This window comes from Leucoraja erinacea, chromosome 21 (genome assembly GCF_028641065.1).
Source record: "Leucoraja erinacea ecotype New England chromosome 21, Leri_hhj_1, whole genome shotgun sequence".
NCBI lineage: Eukaryota > Metazoa > Chordata > Chondrichthyes > Rajiformes > Rajidae > Leucoraja > Leucoraja erinaceus.
In genome coordinates this window covers 15,399,053-15,426,178 of record NC_073397.1, presented here as the reverse complement: position 1 = coordinate 15,426,178, position 27,126 = coordinate 15,399,053, and the positions used below count along the sequence as shown (strand labels likewise).

At 39.4% G+C, this 27,126-nt stretch overlaps 1 protein-coding gene and 1 long non-coding RNA gene across 3 annotated transcripts in view; one reads left to right on the top strand and one right to left on the bottom strand.

Annotated features, from left to right (window-relative positions):
• The window catches only part of LOC129707276 (uncharacterized), a 95,987-nt gene that overhangs the window by 15,832 nt on the left and 53,029 nt on the right, over window positions 1–27,126 (top strand). The window lies entirely within an intron of this gene.
• ocstamp (osteoclast stimulatory transmembrane protein) lies at window positions 145–17,410 on the bottom strand. The gene is made up of 3 exons (XM_055652184.1): window positions 17,204–17,410; window positions 10,633–11,692; window positions 145–2,669 (listed from the first exon to the last, which is right to left on the bottom strand). Exons 1-3 carry the CDS (start codon window positions 17,242–17,244, stop codon window positions 2,286–2,288), a joined length of 1,485 nt encoding a protein of 494 aa, XP_055508159.1. The 5' UTR covers window positions 17,245–17,410; the 3' UTR covers window positions 145–2,285.

Sequence of the window (27,126 nt, the reverse complement as noted above, 5' to 3'; positions counted from 1 at the left end):
TCACCTCTCATCCATCTAAATTCCAGAGTATACAAACCCAGCCTCTCCATTCTATCAACATATGACGGTCCTGCCATCCCAGGAATTAACCTGGTGAACCTATGCTGCACTCCCTCAATAGCAAGAATGCCCTTCCTCAAATTTGGAGACCAAAACTGCACATAATACTCCAGGTGTGGTCTCAGTAGGGCCCTGAACAACTGCAGAAGGACCTCTTTGCTCCTATTCTCAACTCCTTGATATGAAGGCCAACATGCCATTCGCGTTCTTCACTGCCTGCTGTACCTGCAGGCTTACTTTCAGTGACTGATGCACAAGGACCCCCAGATTTTGTTGCACTTCCCCTTTTCCCAACTTGACACCATTCATATAATAATCTGCCTTCCTGTTTTTGCCACCAAAGTGGATAACCTCACATTTATCCACATTGAACTGTAGTTTATTTCATTTTTCACCTGGTTCAGTGGCTCTTTTCACAGGTCAAACTACGTGCTTTATGAAGTAAATATGATCTTCAAAAATTAGTTTAGACTGGCACACTACAGAGTGAGAGATTAATCATTTTGCTGATGATATTATGCACTTGGAATGATGTGTTACTTAATTGATCCAAGACTTTTAATTGACAGGTGCTGTATTCCAGATTAAAACATTATATCAGGTTTATTGTAAAGCAAAATTAAACAAAGCAAATACAAACTCAGTAGATTATAGCAGATTACAGAACTGCATTTAGTTTTAAATGGCTCTTACAAAATAATATAGCCGTTTATCGCATTATCACACTTGTTCAAGCAGCAACTGCGGACCAAAGAACAATATTTTCCTTCTCTGAAGCATATACTTTTTCTGACCAACTAGACTTTAACATCAATCCCACAATTTTATGGTCGCCTTTTCTCCTCTCCGCTTTTTATTTTCAGATTTCTTTTGTTAAAATTGAATGCAAATTCTACAATGCTATCATTGTATTTGAACTGATGCTGCTTTTTAATCTGGGAACTTGACCATTTTGGTCTAATGTCTATTTTGATGTGAAGATGACAATACTGCAGATTGGGTTCAGGACACCTTGGAGTTTGCAAAACCTTCACGCTAATCTGTCCATTTAACTGAATTTGCCTTTTGCAGCCGCGAGACTCCCAGTGGTCTGGAGGAGTCACTGCAGTGGCTGTCCCGCAAACAGTTGTGGTCAAAGATGATAGAGCTTCTGATACATGAGGGAACTTTGACGTCTATTATCTCTATCTTGCCTCTCACACAAACACACATTCACACATATATAGTGTGTGGTTTGGTCGGTTAAGTGGCCTCTGCAAATTGGTGTGCAGGGAGTGGAAGCAAAAGTGGAATGACAGAGAACTAGTGTGAACGGTTGATCAATGGTCTTGGTGGGCCTGTTTCCATGCTGTATCTCTAAAACTAAAATAAAACTAGCCCATGTCTAATGATGATTCATATGTGCCAGCCAGGGTTCCTGCAATTTCGTCTCTATTTTCGCTCAATTAAAATCACTTAAAAAGACTAGTCCTTTAATCGGTGCTCCATTGAGAGCATACTAACATACTGTGTATGCGTGTGGTACACCAGCTGCACAGCGGCTCAGAGGAAAGCGCTCCAGAGGGCCATTGACAGCGCCCAGAGGATTGTCGGCTGCCCTCTCCTTACCTTGGAGGACTTACACAGTTCCCGCTGCATCAAAAAATCCCAGAGTATTATAAAGGACATTTCCCACCCCGGACACTCCCTGTTTTAACTGTTGCCGTCAGGCAGACGGTACAGATCTACAAGGACAAGGACGAACAGACTAAAAAACAGTTTTTACCCCACTGCTATAAAAGCACTAAATGTAGCCGCCAAGGAACGCAAGGGCGATACATACTAAGGAACTGTGGTACACTGTGAAATTGACAGAAGGATGGAGGGTTGGGTGTTTATGCGTGCTATTTTCATGATATTTATTTTAGTTGTTTATCTTTTAATATTTTATCTTGTATGTATCTTTAGCTTTTAGAAATGGTTGAATGGTGCACTGACTGGCTGACATTTTTAAATTTCGTTGTACATGGTTCATGTTACAATGACAATAAAGAAACTATTCTATTCTATTCTACTATTCTAGCTGAACATGATAGCATTATTGTTTTTGAAAGCACATTGAGCGCAAAGTGGATACTGCTTTTCCTGTGTTAGTACAGAAATGTTGCATGTACAGTACTTTGGGATCTGAGGTGCAATTCAATTCTTTCTTATGTAACTAAAAATGACAGGCCAATAGGATACAATCACATTTTACTTTGTCCTTTAAAGCTTACGTGACATTGTTCTGACACAGTGAAAACAACTATGTTGTCACTGAATTGATGTTCTGAATCTTTTACCAACTTTTGATGGAGATATTTGATCCTTTCATCTTCCCGTTGCTCAAAGAAGCTTGCAGAAATCTTTCTTCGTGCACGCAATGCATAGGTTTCCAAAAACACTGTAATATAGGCAATATAATAAAGCAGACAGATGACATAAATGATCTGGACATTTGGGTGAGATGGATGAAATATGCATCTATCTGATACAAGGGTGACATTCCAAGGAAAATTTGCTTCCTTTCGCAGTTGAATTGGGACGAGCCTTTTGTTCAAAATTCGATCTATTATGGTCTCCACATCTACCTGGAAAAGACCAATTCACGTTTAATTCTTACATAAATAAAGACATATACTACACAGAAAATTGTAATCTGTAAATAAAAACTATAGCGTGGCACAGGGGCTGTACAAAACATGGAATTTGTATGTTCTCCCTGTGATGTCGTGGGTTTTCTACAGGTGCTCCAGTTTCCTCCCACATTACAAAGACATGCAGGTTTGTAGGTTAATTGGTTTCTGCAAATTGTCCTTAGTATGTGGGATAGAGCTAGTGTACTGGTGATCATTAGTTAGCGTGGACTCGGTGGGACAAAGGACCTGTTTCCATGCTGTATCTCTAAATTAAAATTTCACGTTCATTTTTATCCCAAATAACAATTGAAACATTACAATCAATCTTGCCCTTGTTTTGTTCAATTATCCCACTTTCGTTTGGTTGTATGCTAGAACCTGTATATAATATCAGGAGATACAAGTGCCTGTAGATACTAAAATATTGAGCAAAATTAAAAGTGTTGGAGTAACTCAACGGGTCAGGCAGCATCTGTGGAGGGAATGGATAGGTGACATTTCAGTTCGGAACCTCCTTCAGACTGTAGTAGGAGGGGTGGGGAAGAAAGTGGGGAAAAGAGAGGCGGGTGGTGGGACAAAGCCTGACAAGTAATTCTACCCCCTTTGCTATAATTAGTCTGAGAAAGGGTTCCGAGCCAAAACATCCTCTATCCATTTCCTCCACAAATGCTGCCTGACCCGTTGAGTTACTCCATCACTTTGTGTTTTGCCAAGATTCCAGCAGAGTTCAGACTGCAGTTCCTTGTGTTTCCAAGTGATAGGTGGATACAAGTTTTCTTACCAGATGGGTGGAGTAAGTGACAAAAGTCTTTCAATCGCTGTGCCAAAACGACAGGAGAGAGGGAGAAAAGGATTGTTCTTAACAATGGAACCATTTTGAATTAGAGGGTTGTTTTCATGAATAGAGCAATGTAGAATGAGAGTAGCTGTATATCACACATCTTTAGACACGATGTATGATTACTGAAAGTGGAAGGATTAGAGGGTGAAATCACATATGCATTCTACCAATTTCCCAACGTGAGATTGGGAGTTCCAGGGGGTATTGGCAGGAATGAAGAACTGAAAGTTCTAAGTAATTTCAGGTCCCGTTTCTGCTTCTGTTCTTGAATTATACCACAGGTTCCAAATTTCTTGTCTGTAGATAAATGTTAAACTGAAGCCGATAGTGCAGTCACAATGATCTAATAATCCTGGAGAGGTGATTTCCCAGGTTAGGTCAGAGTGTCGTCTTGATCCCATATATATGTCCACAGAAAATGGGCAGAATGTTATTAATCTTCCCAAAATAGCACAAAATGCTGGAGTAACTCAGCAGGTCAGGCAGCATCTTTGGAGAAAAAGAATAGGCGACGTTTCGGGTCCAACTAGAGAGCAGTCTTGAGCTACCATCTATCTCATTGGAGACTATGTTTGATTGAATTTTCTGAACTTTATCTTTATCTTATAAAGTTCAGAAAATTCCGATCAAACATAGTCTTCAATGAGGTAGATGGTACTAAACATTATTCACGTAATTCCCTTTATCATGTATCTGTACACTGTGGATGGCTCGATTGTAATTACGTATTGTCTTTCTGCTGGCTGGTTAGCGCACAACAAAAGCTTTTCATTGTACCCGTGACAATAAACTAAACTCAAATTCAAACTCATTCTTTTTCTCCAGAGATGTTTCCTGGCCCGCTGAGTTACTCCAGCATTTTGTGTCTTATCAACAGTATAAACCAGCGTCTGCAGTTTCTTATTCGGCATTACTTATGTTTCTTCCTCAATATCCTTCATGTTCTTTGCTCTCATGGGAAGAGAAACTTCTGACTCCAAAGTGGGAATTTCTATTTGGTTAACAGCTAACTTCCGCGGTAGCTTGAACTGCTCCAAAATACAATAAGCAAATCTGAGGAGAACAATTTCCTGTTGAATTTATTGGTAACTATCTTATGTCTATACTCTGTTTTCTAGTTACTCTGCAGATGAGAATGTCTTCTTTACATTTATCCTATGAAATCTTAAAGACCTTAAGTCTGCAGTGTGCACTTTTCCAGAGAAACAAAGCCTAACAATGTTCAATATATCCCATTTGATTTAATCTCACTTTTTTTTAAAACAGCTGGCAATTTTTCTTTTGCATTTCCTTTAATGATTCTACAACCTTTACATGAAGATGCAGACAAGATGTATCCACTTTACACTGACTTACAGGCAACTTCTACCTTATGGGTGTTTGGGTTGAGGAAATTTGCCCTTACAGAATTCACAAATCACAAGCCAAGGCTTGAGATACATAATAAATTTGCAAGTATAGAATTCACGTGAAAAAAATCAGTGTTCCTCAGATTTGCTTATAAATAAATCACCAGAAAATTATATATTTTTCAAGTTGCATTTCTTGATGCATGCTTAGATGAAGTGGCTTCCTATTATGGAAAATTGCAATAGACAGTTTTCTGGGAATGAAACCCCTCCTATACTGTATTGTGGGGCTCATCTGTATCTGCTTTTCAGTTCTAACCCTCTATAAATGATCCTCAATGATGTTGTGTTATAGAGTCATAGAATCTTACAGTGTGGAAACAGGCCCTTCAGCCCAACTTGCCCATACTGGCCAACATGTCCCAACGACACTAGTCCCACCTGCCTGTATTTGTCCCATATCCCTCTAAACCTGTCCTATCCATGTTCCTGTCTAAATGTTTCTTAACATATATACTTATACAAAATCGTGTATATGTTGTGTTCTATATTTGTTTTGGGGTTTTTTTTACTCTTTATGTCTCTTCCTGGTAACTTTTTTTTTTTAAAATTTTATTTTTTCTCTCGGCTGTCACGCACTGGTTTGATAAACTCATATAAGAAAAGACAAAATATGAAACGGTATGTAACTTTTTATGAGGATTCACCAAGGGGGAGGAGCTCAATGTATAACAACATCACGGAGGTCGATACATTTTTTGCCATCATTGATGGCTATTCGTCCTTAAGGTATCTTCCCTTAGATACCTTAATAGCACCTTTTTTTTTAAAGCACAATTTTTATCTGTTTAATTTTTTTGAAAGTAATTGTATATCACATTCTTTTTTTCTTTTTCTAAGGCACTTTACAAGAAGGAGATGCAATATAAATCTAATGAACCGGGATGACCACCCAAGTCCTAAAATTCTGAGGTATTTGGTTGCACCATATGATTCAGGAATATTACCCTGATTACAATGCAAGACGATAGACAAATAAAGAATGGAGGAATTACATTTTGTAGTTGGAATATAAGGGGTGCCAACGAACCAATTAAGAGGGGTAAAATTTTTGCCCAACTAAAATCGTTGAAAAGCGACATAATGTTTTTGCAGGAGACCCACATGAAACAACAAACACAAATAAGATTAAAGGCGAATTGGATAGGCCAAACATACTACTACTCATTTACTTCTAAATCTAGGGGTACAGCTATTCTTATTAGGAAAGGTATTCCTTTTAAATTAAAGAATACTATATCAGATAAAGAGGGAAGGTATACTATAGTCTCGGGTGAAATTTATGCAACCCCACTAACTTTGATAAACATTTATGCTCCGAATTTTGATAACCCCCAATTTTTTGATAAAATTATTGATATAATATCAGAGTTTAATTACCAAAATGTGATAATAGGGGGGACTTTAACTGTGTTTTAGATTCATATCTAGATAAGTCATCAAAACAAAAGAAGAGTAATTTAAAATCTAAAACTAGCGAACTTCTAAATACATATATAAAAAATACTAATATAATAGATGTATGGAGATCTGCTAATCCAGTTGGAAGGGAATACTCGTTTTACTCTCCGGTGCATAAAACTTATTCAAGAATTGATTATTTTTTAGTGGACATGAAATTAATGCCTTATACAAACAACCCAACATACCACATTAGTAGTATCTCAGATCACTCTCCGTTGACATTCTCAGTAAAATTTGAGGGAATGCCGGGTAAAAAATTTTTTTGGAGGTTTAATACACATATTTTAAATGACGTGCAAGGATATCAATATTTAAAACAACAAATGAAACTTTTTTTCGATACAAATGATATACCAGGTACTTCGCCTTCTTTATTATGGGAAACTTTTAAGGCATTTATGAGAGGAATTATAATTTCATACCAAAGTTTTCAAAATAAAAAGAATAAGACAGAACAATTGTTGTTAGAACAAGAAATCAGACAGTTAGAGTTGGATAATGCCAAAGATTCCACGACAGATAAACACAATAAGATAGTATTACTGAAATTTAAACTTAATCGAATTTTATCGGCAAGAGTAATAAGACTATTCCAAATTACAAAACAGGAACATTTTGAGTTTGGTGACAAGCCACATAAACTTTTAGCTCGCCAATTGAAAAAACAAGAAAGGGAAAATACTATAACCAAAATTAAATCAGAGAAAGGCGAATTACTAATATTACCTAAAGATATTAATAATAGATTTGCTCAATTTTACCAAAACTTATATACATCTAAAATTAAAATAGAAGATAGTAAAATAAAAACATTTCTAGATAACTGTAATCTTCCAATACTGGACCCTTTGGAACAAGAGGAACTAGGAGCTCAAATTACAATCAAAGAAATAAGTGAAACAATAAAATCGTTGAAAAATGGTAAGACACCGGGACCAGATGGTTTTAATAATGAATTTTATAAAAAATTTCAGGAGATAACGGCCCCTTATTTATTTAATTTATACTCCCATGTTTTTAAAGAAAACAAACTACCTGAAACACTAACAGAATCAACTATTACGCTTATTCCAAAAAAAGATAAAGATTTAGAAGATCCGGGCTCGTACAGAGCTATATCACTTTTAAATACAGATCAGAAAATTTTAGCAAAGATTTTAGCAAGTAGATTAAGCAAATATATTAGTAAACTGATAAACCCTGATCAAACGGGGTTTATACCTAAAAGATACTCATTTAATAATCTGAGACGCCTGTTTAATATAATGTACTCGCATAAAGTAGAGGAAGAAGATATATCAATTATTTCTTTGGATGCAGAGAAAGCATTTGATCAGGTAGAGTGGCAATACTTATATAAAGTACTACAAAAATTTAACATGGGAGAGAATTTTATAACATGGGTAAAATTATTATATGATAAACCGATGGCAAGAATTTTAACTAATAACATGTTATCTCAAAAATTTCAACTATCAAGGGGTAATAGGCAGGGATGTGCACTATCACCCCTGCTATTTGCCCTTATGATAGAACCCCTGGCTGAAAGTATAAGAATTCATCCGAATATTCAGGGCTATAATACCAGGGACTCAAAGAATAAAATCTCATTATATGCAGACGATATACTTTTATATATTACAAAGTCACAAACGAGCATACCAAATTTATTAAACTTAATAGAGGAATTTGGGTCTTTTTCTGGATATAGAATAAACTGGAACAAAAGCGAAATCATGACATTAAAACCTCAAGAACCTACACACTTACTGAAGTTCCCCTTTAAAATCGCAACAGAAAAATTTAAATATTTGGGTATTCAGATTACTAGAAAATATAAAGCATTATTCAATGCTAATTTCATACCTTTATTAAATAAACTTAATACACAGATTAAATTTTGGAAAACACTTCCCTTATCATTATTAGGTAGAATAAATGCAATAAAAATGATCTTCTTACCACAATTACTATACCTATTTCAGTCTATACCGGTATATATACCAAAATATTTTTTTAAAAAATTAGACTCTAACATTACAAATTATATTTGGGACTATAAATCACATAGAATCACAAAAAAACACTTATGTAAACCAAAAGAGGTCGGGGGACTTTCACTTCCGAATTTTATGTATTATTACTGGGCAGTGCATATTAAGAATATGATTTATTGGTTGGATAGTTCTACACAACAGACAGAATGGATAAAAATGGAGAAGGAGGATTGTCATCCTTGTAATATAGGAACGATCCTCTTTTCCCCCAAAAAACTGAATAACACAATATATAAGAAGAACCCAATTATATATGGTACAATAAGAATTTGGAAACAAATAAAATTATCTTTAAAATTAAGAAATCTATCACTGTTAATGCCAATTGCGAATAACCCTTTATTTAAACCATCTCTTATTGATAAGACATATAACCAATGGGAAAGTCTCGGAATTAGAAGGATCAGGGATATGTACGAAACAGGAAACCTACTATCATTCCAACAACTACAATTAAAATTTAAATTGAAAAACAACCAATATTTTAAATATCTTCAGATTTGCGACTTTGTGAAAAAATATATACAAGGATATCAAAAAGTAACTCCTGACTTATTGGAAGAAGCAATGAATATTGAAGCTGACTCACAAAAATTAATATCCTATTTATATAATAGTATTCTAAATATAGACCTACCATCGACAGAGGTACTTAGAGAAGAGTGGGAACGGGAATTAATGATAAAAATTACGAAGGTTAAATGGGAAAAATACCTGATATATATTCACAAATGTTCAATTAATGTAAGACATAATCTAATACAATTTAAAATTGTACATAGATTATATTATTCAAAAACAAGATTGAACAAATTTTATCCAAATATATCCGCCACTTGTGATAAATGTCTAGCCCAAAAGGCAACTATAACACACTCCTTAGTTTCCTGCATAAAACTTTATAGATTTTGGAATGATATTTTTGAAATACTTACAAAATTATTCAAGACAAGAATGGAACCTAATACTGAAATGATTATATTTGGTGTAATGGAAGATGGGAATAAATTGAACCCGTCTCAAAATCTATTCCTTAATTATGGTTTAATAATAGCAAAAAAATTAATACTTAAATTTTGGAAGGGTACATCAATACCAACGCTTAAAATGTGGATTGCAAGTATGTTGGACACCGCTCATCTTGAGGAAATGCGATTCCTCCTAATGGATAAATCAGACCAATTCATAACGAGTTGGTCTCCATTCGTCGTTTTTTTGGAATCATATGGTGCAACACAATTGTAAAAAATAACTGTTTCAGGACTGGACGAGGGTTGGTCAAGACTATAAATAATGATCTCCTTTTCTTTTCACTATTTTCTCTCTCAACTTTCTTCATTTACTCGTTTTCTTTCTTCACACACTATATATTTCACATTTTTCTATCCTTTACTATCTAACCTCTTTTTCTTATTCTCATCTTTTTTCAATGTAACAAAAAAAAAGAAGTTGTACATAAAATGTATTATGAAAATATATATTAGGCACTTTGGTGCCATATGACTGTGCTTACTTCTAATAAAATAAAATATTAAAAAAAAAAAAAAAAAAAATGTTTCTTAACCGTTGAGATAGTACCTGCCTCAACTACCTCCTCCAACAGCTCATTCCATACATCCACCACCATTTGTAACCTCTCAGGATCCTATTAAATCTCCCCCCCCCCCCTCACCTAAACCTATGTCCTCTGGTTCTTGATGCCCCTACTCTGTGCAAGAGATTCTTTGCGCCTACCCATTTATTCCTCTGTTTCTTTAGTTTAGTTTAGTTTAGTTTAGAGATATAGGATGGAAGCAGGCCCTTTGACTCACCATATCCATGCCAACCATTGATTACCCATTCATGCTAGTTCTATGTTACCCCACTTTCTCATCCACTCCTTACATACCAGCGGCAATTTAGTTGACAACCCAACATGTCTTTTGGATGTGGGTGGAAACCGGAACATCCTGAGGAAACACATGCGGTCTCAAGGAGAACATGCAAACTCCATGCAGGCTGCACCCGCGATCAGGATCAAACACGGGAGTCTGGCTCTGTGAAGCAGCAGCTCTACCAGCTGCGTCACTGTTATTATTAACATGAATAACAGCCAACGTCTGAAAAGAAGGGCAATGGAAGAAATATCGTAAAAGCATATTTACTTTGTATATGAATCCCATTTCGACAGGTATGGGTGGAATGTCAACTGTCAATTGCAGCACCCTTGAGGTGAAATTAAAGATGACAAAATCTGTCGTTATGATCACTATGGACAGGGCTAAATACGCCGTGCTCAGTACCATGTGCTTGACACATCTGGCCACTTCATCTGATGACATTTTTAACCCTGTGGATTTGATTAACGTTTTGCTCGCGTTTCGTTTCAGCATGGGCTTCCCCTTCTTTGCTGGCAGCAGCTGTGTTAACTTGCCAGTAATGTACACATTGTCAAACTCCAGATTTGTCAGGTAGCCCTTGAGATACCGAATTGAGCTGATGGCCAAATAAAAGAAAACAAAGGCAGCAAGTGCTCTGTTGGTGTGCAGTGTGATCTCGCTGAGTAAAGTCTGAAATATTGAAATATTACTCTGGATTTCGTTGCCGATTGTTTGCAGGTGGTTCTTCAATGACGACTGATTGAAATCTGAATTAAATTCCCATTTCTGTTTCGATTGAGCTAACTTGTTCTCCACAAATTTTTGCACATTTATTAGTTCCCTAACCAGTGCATCTTTCATGTCCTCTACTTGTTTTGTTGAGTTCACAAGGCTATCGATCGAGGTCACTGCAACGCATTGAAGGAGCTTGAGAACCATCTTGATGTTACCCATCATATTGGGGATATTGTTGACGGCCACAAGCATGAAGCAAGTGGAAAGGAGGAGATCGCGTCCTTGTTTTGTGCCTAACGTGGGGATTACAATAGTAAATACACAGCGCATGGGGTGAACTATGAAGAGAAGCAGGAACATAATGATTGCAAACATTTTGGTTATGATCCAGCTTATGTACATCCCGTACTTCAGAGATGAAAACATCCAGTTGTGAAGGAGGCCACTGATGATGGCGCATATGCTCAAGCATGACAGGAAAAGGACGAGCAGTTCCTTCCAGTTATTTGGAGTAGGAGTGGAGTAAGCATGCCATAGGAATTGTAGGACTCGTTTAATTTTCTCAGCACACTTTTGCCAGCAAAAAATATAAGTCTTCAAATTGTTGTATCTGAGGGGATAACAAAAAGCAACACTTAAGACACCAAAAATATGAGAGGATATAGGAAAGTGCAGTGAATAAAGGTTTATAACGCCAGCAGATGCTGCCTAATCATTGTTTGTAATTGTCCACACACTCCTTTCATCTTGCGATGACCTCTGACATCTTGAAGATTTCCTTTAATTAAGTTTACATTTTTGTGATGATGCATCTGTCCTTCTGACAATCCCACTAATTTTTGATATTCATTAAGTTGTTCTTTGTCATTTGGAGCTTTAGTTCAAATCTATGCTACATTTTCCCAAGCATTCTAAAACTGGGTGCAAAGGAAGGTTTGTATTTATGTATGCCATTTTTCAGAATATCCCAAAATATTTCCCATCCAATGAACTGCAATCAATTTAGTAATGTCAGAAACACAGCAGTCAATTGGTGGACCAAGAATTCCCCCCAAACAGCAGTGTTGATGATGGGGGGGGGGAGGGGGGGGGGGGGGGGGGGGGGGGGGGGGGGGGGGGGGGGGGGGGGGGGTAAATATTATCCGGGACATCAGAAGTATGGAATTAGTGAGCTACAATGTGCTACAATGCTGAGAACTATATTCTGCACTCTGTGTCTTCCCTTTTCCTCTATCTATTGTACTTGAGTTTGACGATTGTATTTTTGTATTGTATAGTATATCTGATCTGTTTGGATAACATGCAAACTAAAGCTTTTAATTGTACCTTGGTACATGTGACAATAATAAACCTAAAAGCCCTGTCCCACTGTACGAGTTCATTCAAGAGCTCTCCCGAGTTTAAAAAAAAATCAAACTCATTGTAAGCACGTAGAATGAATGTAGCGGGTACGTCGGAGCTCGGGGATGTCTCTTAGCAGCTCGTAACTCTAACGGCAGGTACTCGGGAAACGCGGTAAGCTCAGGAAGACTTGTGAAGATTTTTCAACATGTTCAACATGTTGAAAAATCTCCACGAGAGCCCCGAGTACCTACGAGCGGCCATTACCATACATCTCCGAGTTCGAATCACGGCAAACTCGGGAGAACTCTTGAATGAACTCGTACAGTGGGACAGGGCTTTTAATCTAACCCTAACCTCTTCAATATAATACCCTACAAAGCTTTTCATTGTACCTCGGTGCACGTGACAATAATAAATCTAAATCTAAACCTCTTCAATATAATGCCCTACGATCTTCAACATCTACCCAAAGGAGCAAACTGTGCTCCACTTTAATAACTGATCCAAATTACAGCACCTCTGGCAGCACAGTATTCCCTCCATATTGCATGACTCAGGCCGTGTAGATTTTTCTGTTCAATTATCAAAAATGTGGAATTAAAGCTGGCATTTTCTAAGTAGAGTATAATGAGAGTATTACAAACTAAGCTACAATCAATGTTTCAGGATATTTTTCAGCATGAGACATTTGAGAAATAGAAACAAATTAATTATTTTATAAATAATACATTCTTTTTAAATTTAAAGACATTTCCTTCACAGTTTTTAACTTTGTGTAAGTTGCAACAGAATGAAAAGAAAAAAAGTTTAAAGCCGATCAACTGAACATCAGTCCCAGGAGATTGTAGAAATAAAGAGAAGTCGGTTAGAGATAAATTTGACTGTTTGAATTTAAATTCTCCAGCTTCTATTGTGAAGCAAGGGACTCGTGCCTTCATAATTAATAACTCAGCTTTAGATACTGGTTTAATTTTAGTTTTAGTTTAGTTTTGAGATACAATGTGGGAACAGGCCCTTTGGCCCACCGAGTCCTCGCCGACCAGCGATCACCCATACACTAGCACTATCCTGCACACTACGGACAATTTACAAATTTTACCGCAGCCAATTAACCTACAAACCTGTACATCTTTGGCATGTGGGAGCACCTAGAGAAAACCCACACGGTCACGGGAAGAACTTACAAACTCCATACAGACCGCAATCGTAGCCAGGATAGAACCCGGGTCTCTGGCACTGTAAAGCAGCCATTCTACTGCTGCGCCACCACGCCACCCCAATGCTAATATGCCACCTTGCATATAGGTCCAGTAGCTTAACCACTTTAATACCCCAATTGTACATGCTTTCATTTCTGATGTTAATATGTAATTTTGCATAGTGTAGTACTATGATCTCCAATATCTCCAATGAACAGCATCTCATCTTTCGCTTGGGCAGCTTACAACCCAGTGGTATGAATATTAATTTCTCTAACTTCTAGTAATCCCCATATTCCCCCTCTCTCTCCATCCCTCCCTTACCCAAGTCGCTCCAACTTCTTGTTCTCACCTAGCAAACAGCTAACAATGGCTTGTTTCCTTTATCATTGTTACTTTTTTTGCATATTTGTTGCATTTATTTGTTCTATTTCTATGTCACCATCCATATCTCTTCCTTCCCTTTCCCCTGACTGTCAGCCTGAAGCCTGAAACGTCGCACATTCCTTCCCTCCAGAGATGCTGCCTGCCCCACTGAGTTACTCCAGCATTTTGTGTCTATCTCAACATTAACGAAGTCTTCCCCAAATGAAAGCATCACCAACACCAAAGCACCAAAATGTTAGTCAATACTTGCCAATAGGGCTTATCCAACCAACGCTTCAAAGTTGCTGAATAATACTGAATGTAACAAAATGAGAACTAACTCGCATGAGTTTATTTTAAAACGATTGGGAAATGGAAACATTTCCCAATCTCTATCAAGAGGCTTTCAATGCAAACAGGTTGTGAGGCCTGCACCCACACTTAAGCATAATGGAACAAAAGCTATCCGTTTGATTTGATTCATTTGATTCAATGTGCTGACTTCACACTAGAAAAAGAATGATCAAATAATTAGAGTCATACAGTTACACACCATGGAAATATGATCTTTCCATGCCAACCAAGCTGCCCGATCGAGTTAATTCCATTCGACTGAATTTGGCCCATGTCCCACTTCAGCTTTCCTATCCATGTATCTGGCTAAATGTCTTTCAAATTTGTAATTGTATCCACATTCACCTACTTCCTCTGGCAGCATGTTCCACAAACCCACAAACCTCTGAGTGAAAAATGATGCCCATCAGGTCCCCTTTAGATGTTCCCTCTCATCTTGAATGGGCGGCACAGTGGCACTGCTGTAGAGTTCAGAAGAAGGGTATCGACCCGAAATGTCACCTATTCCAGAGATACTGCCTCACCCGCTGAGTTTCTCCAGCATTTTTGTCTACCTTCGATTTTTCCAGCATCTGCAGTTCATTCGTAAACATACTGTTGGGTTGTGTCCCAGCTTGTTTTGGCAACAGCTCTGCTGCTGAAATTGCAGAGAATTGTAGATGTAGCCCAGTCCGTCACACAGACCAAACTTCCTACCATTGACTCCATCTACACTTCACATTGCCTCGGAAAAACAGCTGGTATAATCAAAGACGTCACACCCCGGTTATTCCTTATCTCCCTGCTCCTGTCCGGCAGAAGGTACAGAAACTTGAAAGCACGCACCACCAGACTCAGGAATAGCTTCTTCCCCTCTGTTATCAGGCTTCTGAACGGTCCTTCCATAAGCTAAATATCTGTCTGATTCACCTCTAAATCGATTGCAGGCATTGGACTTTGTTGATGAAACTGTTACACTACAATGCTGAGAACTATATTCTACATTCGTTATTTTCCCCTTTGCTCTACCTATTGTACTTAGGTTTGACGTGATGGTATTTATGTATAGTATTGTCTGATCTGATCTGACAGCATGCAAAACAAAGCGTTTCACTGCACCTTGCTTGGTACATTTGACAATAATAAACCTAAACATAAAACTAAATGGCCACCCCTCATCTACCTTTGCCCCAGCTCCAGCCAATCCAATCTCCCCATATAACTCGTCCTTCAATCCTGGCATCATACTTGTGAAACTTTTCTCCCCCATCACTAACTTAATCACATCCTTTCCATAGTATGGGGATAGAACTGCACACAATATTCCAGGTGTGGTCTCATCAACTTCATAGAAAACTATAACACGGCATCCTAATTCAAGCTAGCTGGCCAAAAGCACAATATCACCTCAGAATCCCATTAGAAAGCAGAAAAAACAAAATAAGAGATAGACAACAAATGCTGGAGTAACTCAGTGGGTCAACTAACGTCTCTGGAGAAAATGGATAGGTGACGTTTCAGGTCAGGATCCTTCTTTGGCCGAAATATAAATTATTATACAAAATAAAACTTTGTTGTACTCTGCACTTTGAGCAGAATTGAATTACACTCACAGAGCAATGAAGCACTGAGGTATCTGCAGTGTGTTGATTCAGGTCCACAGCACCTTGAGGACCTCGATCCTGTAAACCCTTGCTACTTAGATAATTACTTTAAATCCATCTCCTCTGGATTCCTTAAACACGTAGCCCCTTATAACTTTATGGGCATCAGCTCCAGTCATAAGCAGGGTATTCAACAATGATTGCCATTATAGTGCACACCTATCCTATCCTCCCACCCACACAGCAGGAAAGTAAATCTATCTAAGAGACACTAACCCTCTACAGGAGAGGTGGCTACTTGGTGATTTTACCTTCACATATTCAGCTTGAAGTGAAATCAAGTGGACAGACATGAATTCAACGCACGGTTCATGTGTCATGTTAAGCACTTGACCAAGAATTTCTCCCCTGTTCACTGTTGGGCTAGTTATAGACCAGCCATGCAACATTTTTGATGAGAGTATGAGGCAGATCCTCGATGTACTGGAGAAGATTACAAACATTATTTTAACAACAGTTGGGGAAATGGGAGTTTTCATGATCGCACAATACTTAATGTAATTGTTGCATTCAATGTTGTGGGTTCCTCCTTTTGTCTTGATTCCTCTACCTGCATCTTTTCTCAAGCATGTTGGTCGGTAGCTGAGAGAGGGAGGATGAGGTGACATTTTGTGGATGAGGTTGAGGGTGGGCAACTGGAAGTTAGGGGGCTTAGGAAGTGGGGATGGGTGTTTTGTTACCGGGATCTCTATGATATCTTTGTTGAAGTGATTATATTTCCTGTGTGATGAATGGTGTATCCTATCTAGTTACGGGGAACATTGGAGCTGAACCTCACTCTTCTTGTACACAAAAGGACACAAAGTGTTGGAATAACTCAGCAGGGCAGGCAGCATCTCTGGAGAACAAGGGTAGGTGACATTTCGGGTCGAGACTCTTTTTCAGACGGACCTTTCTTATGTCAATTTTGCAGGAGTCAATAAATATTAAACGACAACGAGAAATGTTGACTTATGTCTTCCTTAGGGACATGTCAGTTAAGTACACCTAATATTCTGTCCACCCTAATTCGGGATCAAATGTGGTGAAATTATCATCTCTATCACTCAATACTAGACATTTGAAAATCCAACTAATCCAATGGTAAATCCTCCAAAGGTTGAATTTTTGTTCAGTAATAAAAACGGCACTGTTAATCAAAATTATTTCCAACTGCATTGTTTGAGTTGAGCATGGAACCGTACTGATATGAAAACATCAAAATGATTTACTTACTTCATTACTTTATCATCAAGTTGGTTGTCCATCCCCATCATTTTTAAGGTCACTCTCGTTGCACGCTTTTTTGCACCTCCAACTTGTGAAATAAATAAAAAATATACAGAGCCAAATTATATGCTGTGTTTACCCTCCTCTCCACAGCCTCAACAATGACTTGCACAGCTTGGCATCAAATCGAGAGCAACATAAACAAGTTGACAGCTTCCTGATTTACATGATGCTGTGAGCATTTCGAAAATGTATTGTTTCCTCTTTTGAAAATAAAATCCTTTTTTGCCTTATATGGATAATTTAAAAAGTATTTAAGAATCGCTCCTAATTGGTACAGGAATGTTTGCACTCGTCCAATTAATGGATATCTTTGACTTGCAGCGTTAACTGTTTCTCCTCGCACAGTTGCTGCCTGACCTGCTGAGCATTTCCAACATTTTGTGTGTTTCGTTTAGATATCCAGCATTTGCAGGTTCAGATCCAATGTTCCCAATGGTGGCGTAACTAGATAGGATACACCATCCAGTTCACAAAGGAAATGTAATCACTTCAACAAAGATATCATCGAGATCCTGGTAACATAACCCCAATCTCACTAAGGGGCAGAAAACGCTGGTGGGTGTTGTGTACAGGCCACCTAACAGTAGTAGTGAAGTTGGAGATGGTATCAAACAGGAAATTAGAAATGCGTGCGACAAAGGCAAAACGGTTATAATGGGTGACTTCAATCTACATATAGATTGGGTGAATCAAATTGGCAGGGGTGCTGAGGAAGAGGATTTCTTGGAATGTATGCGGGATAGTTATCTAAATCAACATGTAGAGGAACCAACGAGAGAACAGGCTATTTTAGACTGGGTATTGAGTAATGAGGAAGGGTTAGTTAGCAATCTTGTTGTACGTGCCCCCTTGGGCAAGAGTGACCATAATATGGTTGAGTTCTTCATTAGGATGGAGAGTGACATTGTTAATTCAGAAACAATGGTTCTGAACTTAAAGAAAGGTAACTTTGAGGGTATGAGACGTGAATTGGCCAAGATTGACTGGCAATTAATTCTAAAAGGGTTGACGGTGGATATGCAATGGAAGACATTTAAAGACTGCATGGATGAACTACAAAAATTGTTCATCCCAGTTTGGCAAAAGAATAAATCAGGGAAGGTAGTACATCCATGGATAACAAGGGAAATCAGGGACAGTATCAAAGCGAAGGATGATGCGTACAAATTAGCCAGAAAAAGCAGCATACCGGAGGACTGGGAGAAATTCAAAGACCAGCAGAGGAGGACAAAGGGCTTAATTAGGAAAGGAAAAATAGATTATGAAAGAAAACTGGCAGGGAACATAAAAACTGACTGCAAAAGTTTTTATAGATATGTGAAAAGAAAGAGATTAGTTAAAACAAATGTAGGTCCCTTGCAGTCAGAAACAGGTGAGTTGATCATGGGGAACAAGGATATGGCGGACCAATTGAATAACTACTTTGGTTCCGTCTTCACTAAGGAAGACATAAATAATTTGCCGGAAATAGCAGGGGACCGCGGGTCAAAGGAGTTGGAGGAATTGAGTGAAATCCAGGTTAGCCGGGAAGTGGTGTTGGGTAAATTGAATGGATTAAAGGCCGATAAATCCCCAGGGCCAGATAGGCTGCATCCCAGAGTACTTAAGGAAGTAGCTCCAGAAATAGTGGATGCATTAGTAATAATCTTTCAAAACTCTTTAGATTCTGGAGTAGTTCCTGAAGATTGGCGGGTAGCAAACGTAACCCCACTTTTTAAGAAGGGAGGGAGCAAGAAAATGGGGAATTACAGACCAGTTAGTCTAACATCGGTAGTGGGGAAACTGCTAGAGTCAGTTATTAAAGATGGGATAGCAGCACATTTGGAAAGTGGTGAAATCATTGGACAAAGTCAGCATGGATTTACGAAAGGTAGATCATGTCTGACGAATCATAGAATTTTTCGAGGATGTAACTAGTAGCGTGGATAGGGGAGAACCAGTGGATGTGGTGTATCTGGACTTCCAGAAGGCTTTTGACAAGGTCCCACATAAGAGATTAGTATACAAACTTAAAGCACAAGGCATTGGGGGTTCAGTATTGATGTGGATAGAGAACTGGCTGGCAAACAGGAAGCAAAGAGTAGGAGTAAACGGGTCCTTTTCACAATGGCAGGCAGTGACTAGTGGGGTACCCCAAGGCTCAGTACTGGGACCCCAGCTATTTACAATATATATTAATGATCTGGATGAGGGAATTGAAGGCAATATCTCCAAGTTTGCGGATGACACTAAGCTGGGGGGCAGTGTTAGCTGTGAGGAGGATGCTAGGAGACTGCAGGGTGACTTGGATAGGCTGGGTGAGTGGGCAAATGTTTGGCAGATGCAGTATAATGTGGATAAATGTGGTTATCCATTTTGGTGGAAAAAACAGGAAAGCAGACTATTATCTAAATGGTGGCCGATTGGGAAAGGGGGAGATGCAGCGAGACCTGGGTGTCATGGTACACCAGTCATTGAAGGTAGGCATGCAGGTGCAGCAGGCAGTAAAGAAAGCGAATGGTATGTTAGCTTTCATTGCAAAAGGATTTGAGTATAGGAGCAGAGAGGTTCTACTGCAGTTGTACAGGGTCTTGGTGAGACCACACCTGGAGTATTGCGTACAGTTTTGGTCTCCAAATCTGAGGAAGGACATTATTGCCATAGAGGGAGTGCAGAGACGGTTCACCAGACTGATTCCTGGGATGTCAGGACTGTCTTATGAAGAAAGACTGGATAGACTTGGTTTATACTCTCTAGAATTTAGAAGATTGAGAGGGGGATCTTATAGAAACTTACAAAATTCTTAAGGGGTTGGACAGGCTAGATGCAGGAAGATTGTTCCCGATATTAGGGAAGTCCAGGACAAGGGGTCACAGCTTAAGGATAAGGGGGAAATCCTTTAAAACCGAGATGAGAAGAACTTTTTTTTCACACAGAGAGTGGTGAATCTCTGGAACTCTCTGCCACAGAGGGTAGTTGAGGCCAGTTCATTGGCTATATTTAAGAGGGAGTTAGATGTGGCCCTTGTGGCTAAGGGGATCAGGGGGTATGGAGAGAAGGCAGGTACGGGATACTGAGTTGGATGATCAGCCATGATCATATTGAATGGCGGTGCAGGCTCGAAGGGCCGAATGGCCTACTCCTGCACCTAATTTCTATGTTTCTATGTTTCTATGTTAATCCCCATTTCCTAAGACCCCTACCTCCATTTGCTCTACCTTATCCTCATTCACAAAATGTCACCTTATCCTCCCTGTCTCAACTACCGACCAACACACTTCCACCCTTGAGAAAAGATGCAGGTGGAGGAATCAAGCAGAAAGGGGTGGAGATGGGAAATATAGTTAGTGGTGGGATCCCATTGGTGGTTGCGGAAATGTCGGAGGATTCTGTGTTGCATGCGATGGCTGATGGCGTGAAAAGTAAAGACTAGGGGGACTCTGTCCCTGTTGCAACTGGAAGGGAGGGGGAACAAGAGCAGAGCTGCAGGGTCCCGAGGAGACACATGTGAGGGCCTCAGTTACGATAGAAGAAGGGAATTCCCGTTCACCAAAGAATGCAGACATCTTGAATGTCCTGGTATGGAACATCTCACCCTGGGCACAGATGCGGCGTAGACGGAGGACTTGAGAGTTGGGGATGGAGTCTTTGCAGGAGGCAAGGTGGGAAGAAGTCTAGTCTAGATTGTTGTGGGAGTGAGTAGGTTTATAATACAGTTGATAGTCTATCTCCTGTGATGGAGACAGTGAGATCATGAAATGGGACAGAGGTGTCGGAGATTGTTGAAGTAAATTTGAGCACTGACACAGACGTCACTGTAGCAGAGATAGAATTCTGGGATAGGGCCATTGTACACCAGGAACAGGGATTGTTCGACGTACCCTACAAAGAGGCAGGCATAGCTGGGGTCCATGCGAGTGCTGAAAGCTACGCATTTGATTTGGAGGAAGTGGGAGGAGTTGAAGGAAAGGGTGTTGCGAAACCTAGTGACTCCTACATCTATCTAGACTACATTTCTTCCCACCCTGCCTTTTTCAAAAACTCTATCCCAAATGTAAACTGGGCGATCATTTTGCTGAACACCTTTGCTCAGTCCACCTGGGCCTACCTGATCTCCCGATTGCCAAACACTTTAACTCCCCTTCCCATTCTCATACTGACCTTTCTGTCCTGGACCTCCTCCATTGTCAGACCGAGGCCAATTATAAATTGTAGGGTAGTGCTAGCGTATGGGAATTGATGGTCGCCGTGGGTCGAAGGGCCAGTTTCTGCACTGCATCTCTAAACTAAACTAAGCAAAGAAAGAAGTTCAATTAATTAAAAATATATATAGTGCAAAATGAAACAAAGCACCAAGTCCCTAGTGCAACCCAGGCAGTTTGGAGTTTGCAGTTTCATGAGAGTTCATAGATAGATAGATTCAATAATTATGTTGAAGAGTTGAAAATGAAGTTATCAGATACAGATAATTGGGATGGGTCATTTTCAGGAAACACCGCCGGTTTGTGTATGCAATTCGTGTCATTGTCTACCATCTGGAATTGCCTTGCAACTCAGAGCTGTCACTTTATTCATTCTTGGTGTGGGAACAAGCCAATGTTCACTGCAGTTCCCCATTCTACTGCAGAGTTTTGACTCGGCAATAATGAAGGAACAGGGACATATTTCCACATCAGGATGATATGTGATTTTGTGGTTTCCTTGCTTTGTCTGCTTCAAGAGCTTAAAAGTTCCTCATGTGACTTTAAGTAATGTGTCATATAAATGGGGAAGGAAGAGAGATTCAACAGTTAGATGCCTGAAGATCTCAGTTTTCACATCCAGACTAAACCTTGTACAGTGGTGCAGCGGTAGAGCTGCTGCCTTACAGGACCACACATCCGGGTTTGATCCTGACTATGGGTGCTGTCTGTACGGAGTTTGTATGTTCTCTGGCGTAGGGTAGAAAGCCAGGGTAGAAAGCCTGGCAAGTGATAGGTGAATATTACAGTGGCAGATTATTATATCGTTCAAGATATTGCTCCCTCTAGCCACTTAGGAGACAGCATGGGGTTAGGAGAATGTCGTTTTATGCATGTGAGTTCTTCACGAGACTTTCCAAGCTTCTCGAAAGATAAATCTTTATAACACAATTTTTTGATTAATAGTTTCTTTATTGCTGAAGAAGAACAGTAAGATATTCATACAACCTTCTTCTTTGACTCATACATTTTAATCTTCGTCAAACTTCAGCATGCCGCTTCGAAACGTTAGAAAACTTCTCATGTCTCAGCATAGCTCCACATGGTCGAAGGATATTCCTTCTTACCATGTCGGCTCCAAAACTAAAACTAAAAAGCTAACAGCTACTGGGCAAGAAAACCAGCAGCAAACACACCCTCCGACCATGTAATAAATCCCACCCACATAATTACGGGCAGACTAAATTCAAAGGCAAATGCCATAATTTATGACACACAAAATTAAACCAAATGGCCACTACACATATAAAATGAGTGGAATTTAATTGGCAGATGGGTGGAGTAAGTGGCAAAGGCACCAGGTGAGAAGGAGACAAAGGGGTGTCAAATAAGGAGAGAAGAGGGGTGAAATAGAGAGCTGGAGGTAGGGAAATTGGTGCAATGGGACAGGGAAGGGAAAAGATCGGATAAAAGGAAATCCAGGATGGGAGATGATCATATAGACGAGGGGAAAGGAGCAGGGTTTATTTTTTTATTGTGTCTTGAACTCTAAAAAAACACCCAGTTTCAAATGTTGAGTCCCATACAAATACAGGAATGAGTATCAACATCATATGATTCAAGATTCAAGATTCAAGATAGATTTAATTGTCACCTGTGCCAGATGGCACAGTGAAATGAAATTCCCATACAGCCATACAATAAAAATAAAGAACACAACACACTATAGAATTTGACATAAAACATCCCCACACAGCAGAATCAAAGTTTCCCACTGTGTGGGAAGGCACCAAAGTCAGTCATTTCCTGTTCCTGTTAATTGTACAGTCGTATTGCATACGATTGCCTATTTTGCATCCTTTGTTGGATTGTGACCTGATATAATTAGTCGTGGCTTATGATACATTGCTTGGGCAAAGGATTTGCCTCACAGAAACTGATAGAACTTTTTGATTTCATATGCCATTTCACACGCTTCTCTATTGGTTTGTGATCTTTGTGAGAGTATGAGAAGTGAAAGTCACTGGGTTTTTTTGTCCATCATTCATCACATTGCTCATTATTCCACCTCCACCATAGCTTGATGCATCAAGTGCTATCTTAAACTTATACTTAGTGAATAAAGAGAGAGTTAATCTGTTCTTACATTCACAATATTCACTTCATGCTTCTTGCAAATATTCACTTCACATTCTTTTTCAACAATTGATAGATGGTCTGACCAAAATCCAGAAGGAATCTCAAGTAATGTACCATTTAGGGGGAGGCACAGAGGTGCTGCCTTGCAGTGCCGGGTTCGATCCTGTCTACGGGTGCTGTCTGAATGGAGTTTGTACATTCTCCCTGTGACCACGTGGACTTTTTCCGGTTGCTGTGGTGTCTTCCCACACTCCAAAGACACACAGGTTTGTAGGTTTCAGAAGGAACTGCAGATGGTGGAAAATCGAAGGTAGACAAAAGTGCTGGAGAAACTCAGCGGGTGAGGCAGCATCTATGGAGCGAAGGAAATAGGCAACGTTTCGGGCCAAAACCCTTCTCTCCAGCATTTTTGTCTACCTTCAGGTTTGAAGGTTAATTAGCTTCTGTAAAATTGTAAATTGTCCCTAATGTAGAATAGTTCAAGTCTACGGGGTGATCGCAAATCAGCGTGGACTCTGAGCTGAAGGGCCTGTTTCCACGCTGTATCTCTAAAGTCCAAAGTAATGTTTGAAGACCATCTTCAGGAAAGAGCATAGTGCTGGTCTATTGTCAAACACCGGCAAGGGCCTCTATCTTTTCCTTTGTTGGTTGCACCGACTGATAAACCTTCAAACCTAGACACATTACTTATTGTAAAAACCTTTATTTGACTTTGGTATTGAGATATTCAGAGGACAAAGGAAGAAAACGTTCTTCATAATTTTTCAAGAACTAAACATTTCACTTTGTGGATTACCGGATGATTTGCAGGCAGGCACGAGTTGGTCTTAGCATCGTGTTTGGCACAGACATTGTGGGCTGAAGGATCTGTTCCTGTGCTGAACAGTTCTTTGTCCTATGATAACATTGGTGTTCTGGAGAGAAGGACCAAACATGATTTCATAATCATGAACACATTTGTTCTTTGTTTTCAATATTATTTATTTATTTGTTTTTCAGGATTTTAGGGCTTCCCTGGGAAAACCAGGATTTATTTCCATCTATCTTTAATTGGTCTTTACTGATCTTATTCCCTTTATCCTGTGTCGGGACACTGTGGAAGGCTTGATTGCAATCACGTACAGTCTTTTCACTGACTGGATAGCACACAACAAAAAAGCTTTTTACTGTGCCTACTGTACTTTTTACATGACAATAATAAACTAAAATAAATGAATAATAAAAATAATGAATTTTCACATTATTTACCTTGAATATGGACATTTGTTGGACTTACAGTAAGTATGAAATGCTACATATTTCTGGACAAGCCTGAGTTTTGCACTCTTTCGTGTTAGTTTAGATCTTAACAACTGAATCTGTATTAAACTGTGCAAAATATGAATAAGTATCATATAGCTCAGTTTATTTGACTAGGTATTTCATTAACTAGAAGCAAACAGAAAAAAAAACATCATTCACACAATGACCAAAGGAACTTTGATCTTAAGGGCAGCAGAGTGGCACAGTCAGTAGAGCTGCTGACTCACAGCGCCAGACCCAGGTTTGATCCTAACCTTGGGCACTATCCATGTGGAGTTTGCATGTTCTCTCTGTGACCGCGTGGGTTTCCTCTGGGTGCTCTGGTTTCCTCCCACATCCCAAAGAGGTGTGGGTTTGTAGGTTACTTGGCCTCTGTAAATTGCCTCTAATGTGTAGGATGAGAAAGTGAAATAACAAAGAACTATTGTGAACAGGTGATTGATGGCCGGCGCGAACTCGATGGGCTGTGGAAACTTTCTCAACTTTCATATGATAATAATTTCTCCCCACTGCAGCTATTTTGTCCTATAATTCATCTTGTTGAAAATGGAGGATAATAGTATGGAATCTTCCCTGATCTTATCCTAGCGGTTTCGACGTAATCTAGATACCATAGCAAAATTTATTATTTGTTTTCCTGCCTGTATTACCATGGTACCGAGCTTTGAATGTCTCTCTACTCATGGCTTGCCTTAAACAAGCAATAGTGTTGATGGATGTTATGTTATTTAACAAAATATCTTTATACAAGTATTGAGTGATTGCCTTGTAAGTTTCCAATGCATACTTATTAAATGGCTTCCCACTGTGAGCTGGTAGTCCGCTCTCTTCATCGATGCAGTGTTTCTTGATGCAGCCTACTTATAAGTTTGGAGTTACTAACTGCTTGTTGGTTGCATTTGAAGTCAGATTCAAAACTAGTTCTTTATTTGTATTAATGCCAGCTGTACCACATTAGGTGATTATGGCTGCTGCTTCCTAAAGGGCCTGTCCCACTTTCACGACCTCTGCCGAGTTTGCCCTTGACTCACATTCACAGCATGTTCATCACGAGGTCGTAGGAGGTCGTAGGTAGGTCGTAGCAGGTTGTGATGCTAGTCGTAGGTACTCGTGGCATCAAGTAAGTTGCGGCATTTTATCTAGCCTGATGAAAAATGTCCATGAGTAAAAAAGGTTGTGAATTAGGTCGTGAAAGTGGGTCAAGCCCTTAACAGAATCCACGCTATCAATTACCCTAGGTACACAAAATTGCTGGAGAAACTCAGCGGGTGCAGCAGCATCTATGGAGCAAAGAAAATAGGCGACGTTTCGGGCCGAAACCCTTTTTGGTCGGTGTTCAACGTCAATGATAAGTCTGTTATGTAGCACCTTGTCAAAAATAGGTGGTGTTTCCCACATTGTGAGTCTTTTTCAATGCGTTCTCAGAAATAGGAACATCATAGAAATGAAATGCTCACTAGGATCATTATTTATATTTGTTTTGTACCATAACTATCCTAATTGTATCTTCATAACTATACATTACTACCTCAGTACCAATTTTCTCCACTGATCCTGATTCCCTTGATTTCCTCAATGTCCAGACGTCTATCAATCTTTGTTTTGAATGAACTCATTGACTGAGCTTCCCCAGCTTCCTGGAAATAACTTTATATGTGTTAAGTGGTCATCTTTATTTCTGAAGCATCTATATTACTGAATCTCTGATTTTGACCGCTTTTGGCCCACTGTGCTGCGATTTCCGACAGAACGCCGCCACCTACGGCCGTCATTTTTGGCCACCTTGCTCAGAGCCCCCCTCCGCCTTACGGGTGCGGAGGATTTTTCCCATCGGTGACAAATCAGAGAGATATTAATGTTTTTTTTTTAAAATTCACCATTCTCTCTGCTGCCCCTGCTGGAGGTAGGGGGAGGGACTATAAAACCAGGAAGTGGTGTGCCTCACCCAGCCTCTGGAAGATGGATGAAGCCAAGGGTCACGTCTCTCTGAGCTCTGAATAACACTGAACAAATGTCTACACAACTGTAAGTACCCTTAATGTGGTTTGAAAATGAAAATAAGGTTGGTTTGAAGTAAAAAGGCACAGCCTGAAATGGTTGTTTGGGTGCTTTGGCTTGGTTGAAAGGCACTGCTTACTGCAAATGGTGGCTTGGGTGTTTTGACATGAAGTTGAAAGGCACTACTTACGGCAAATGGTGGCTGGGGTGCTTTGGCTTGAAGTTGAAAGGCACTACTTACTGCAAATGGTGGCTTGGGTGCTTTGG

Bases quoted from the DNA above. Each gene is read 5' to 3' on its own strand.
- ocstamp (XM_055652184.1), bottom strand. From the start codon at position 17,244: ATGATGGGGATGGACAACCAACTTGATGATAAAGTAATGAA. The intron at 11,693-17,203 runs GTAAGTAAATCA...TTATCCCCTCAG, and splicing joins CTTGATGATAAAGTAATGAA to ATACAACAATTTGAAGACTT. The intron at 2,670-10,632 runs GTAAATATGCTT...GGTCTTTTCCAG, and splicing joins AAATGGGATTCATATACAAA to GTAGATGTGGAGACCATAAT.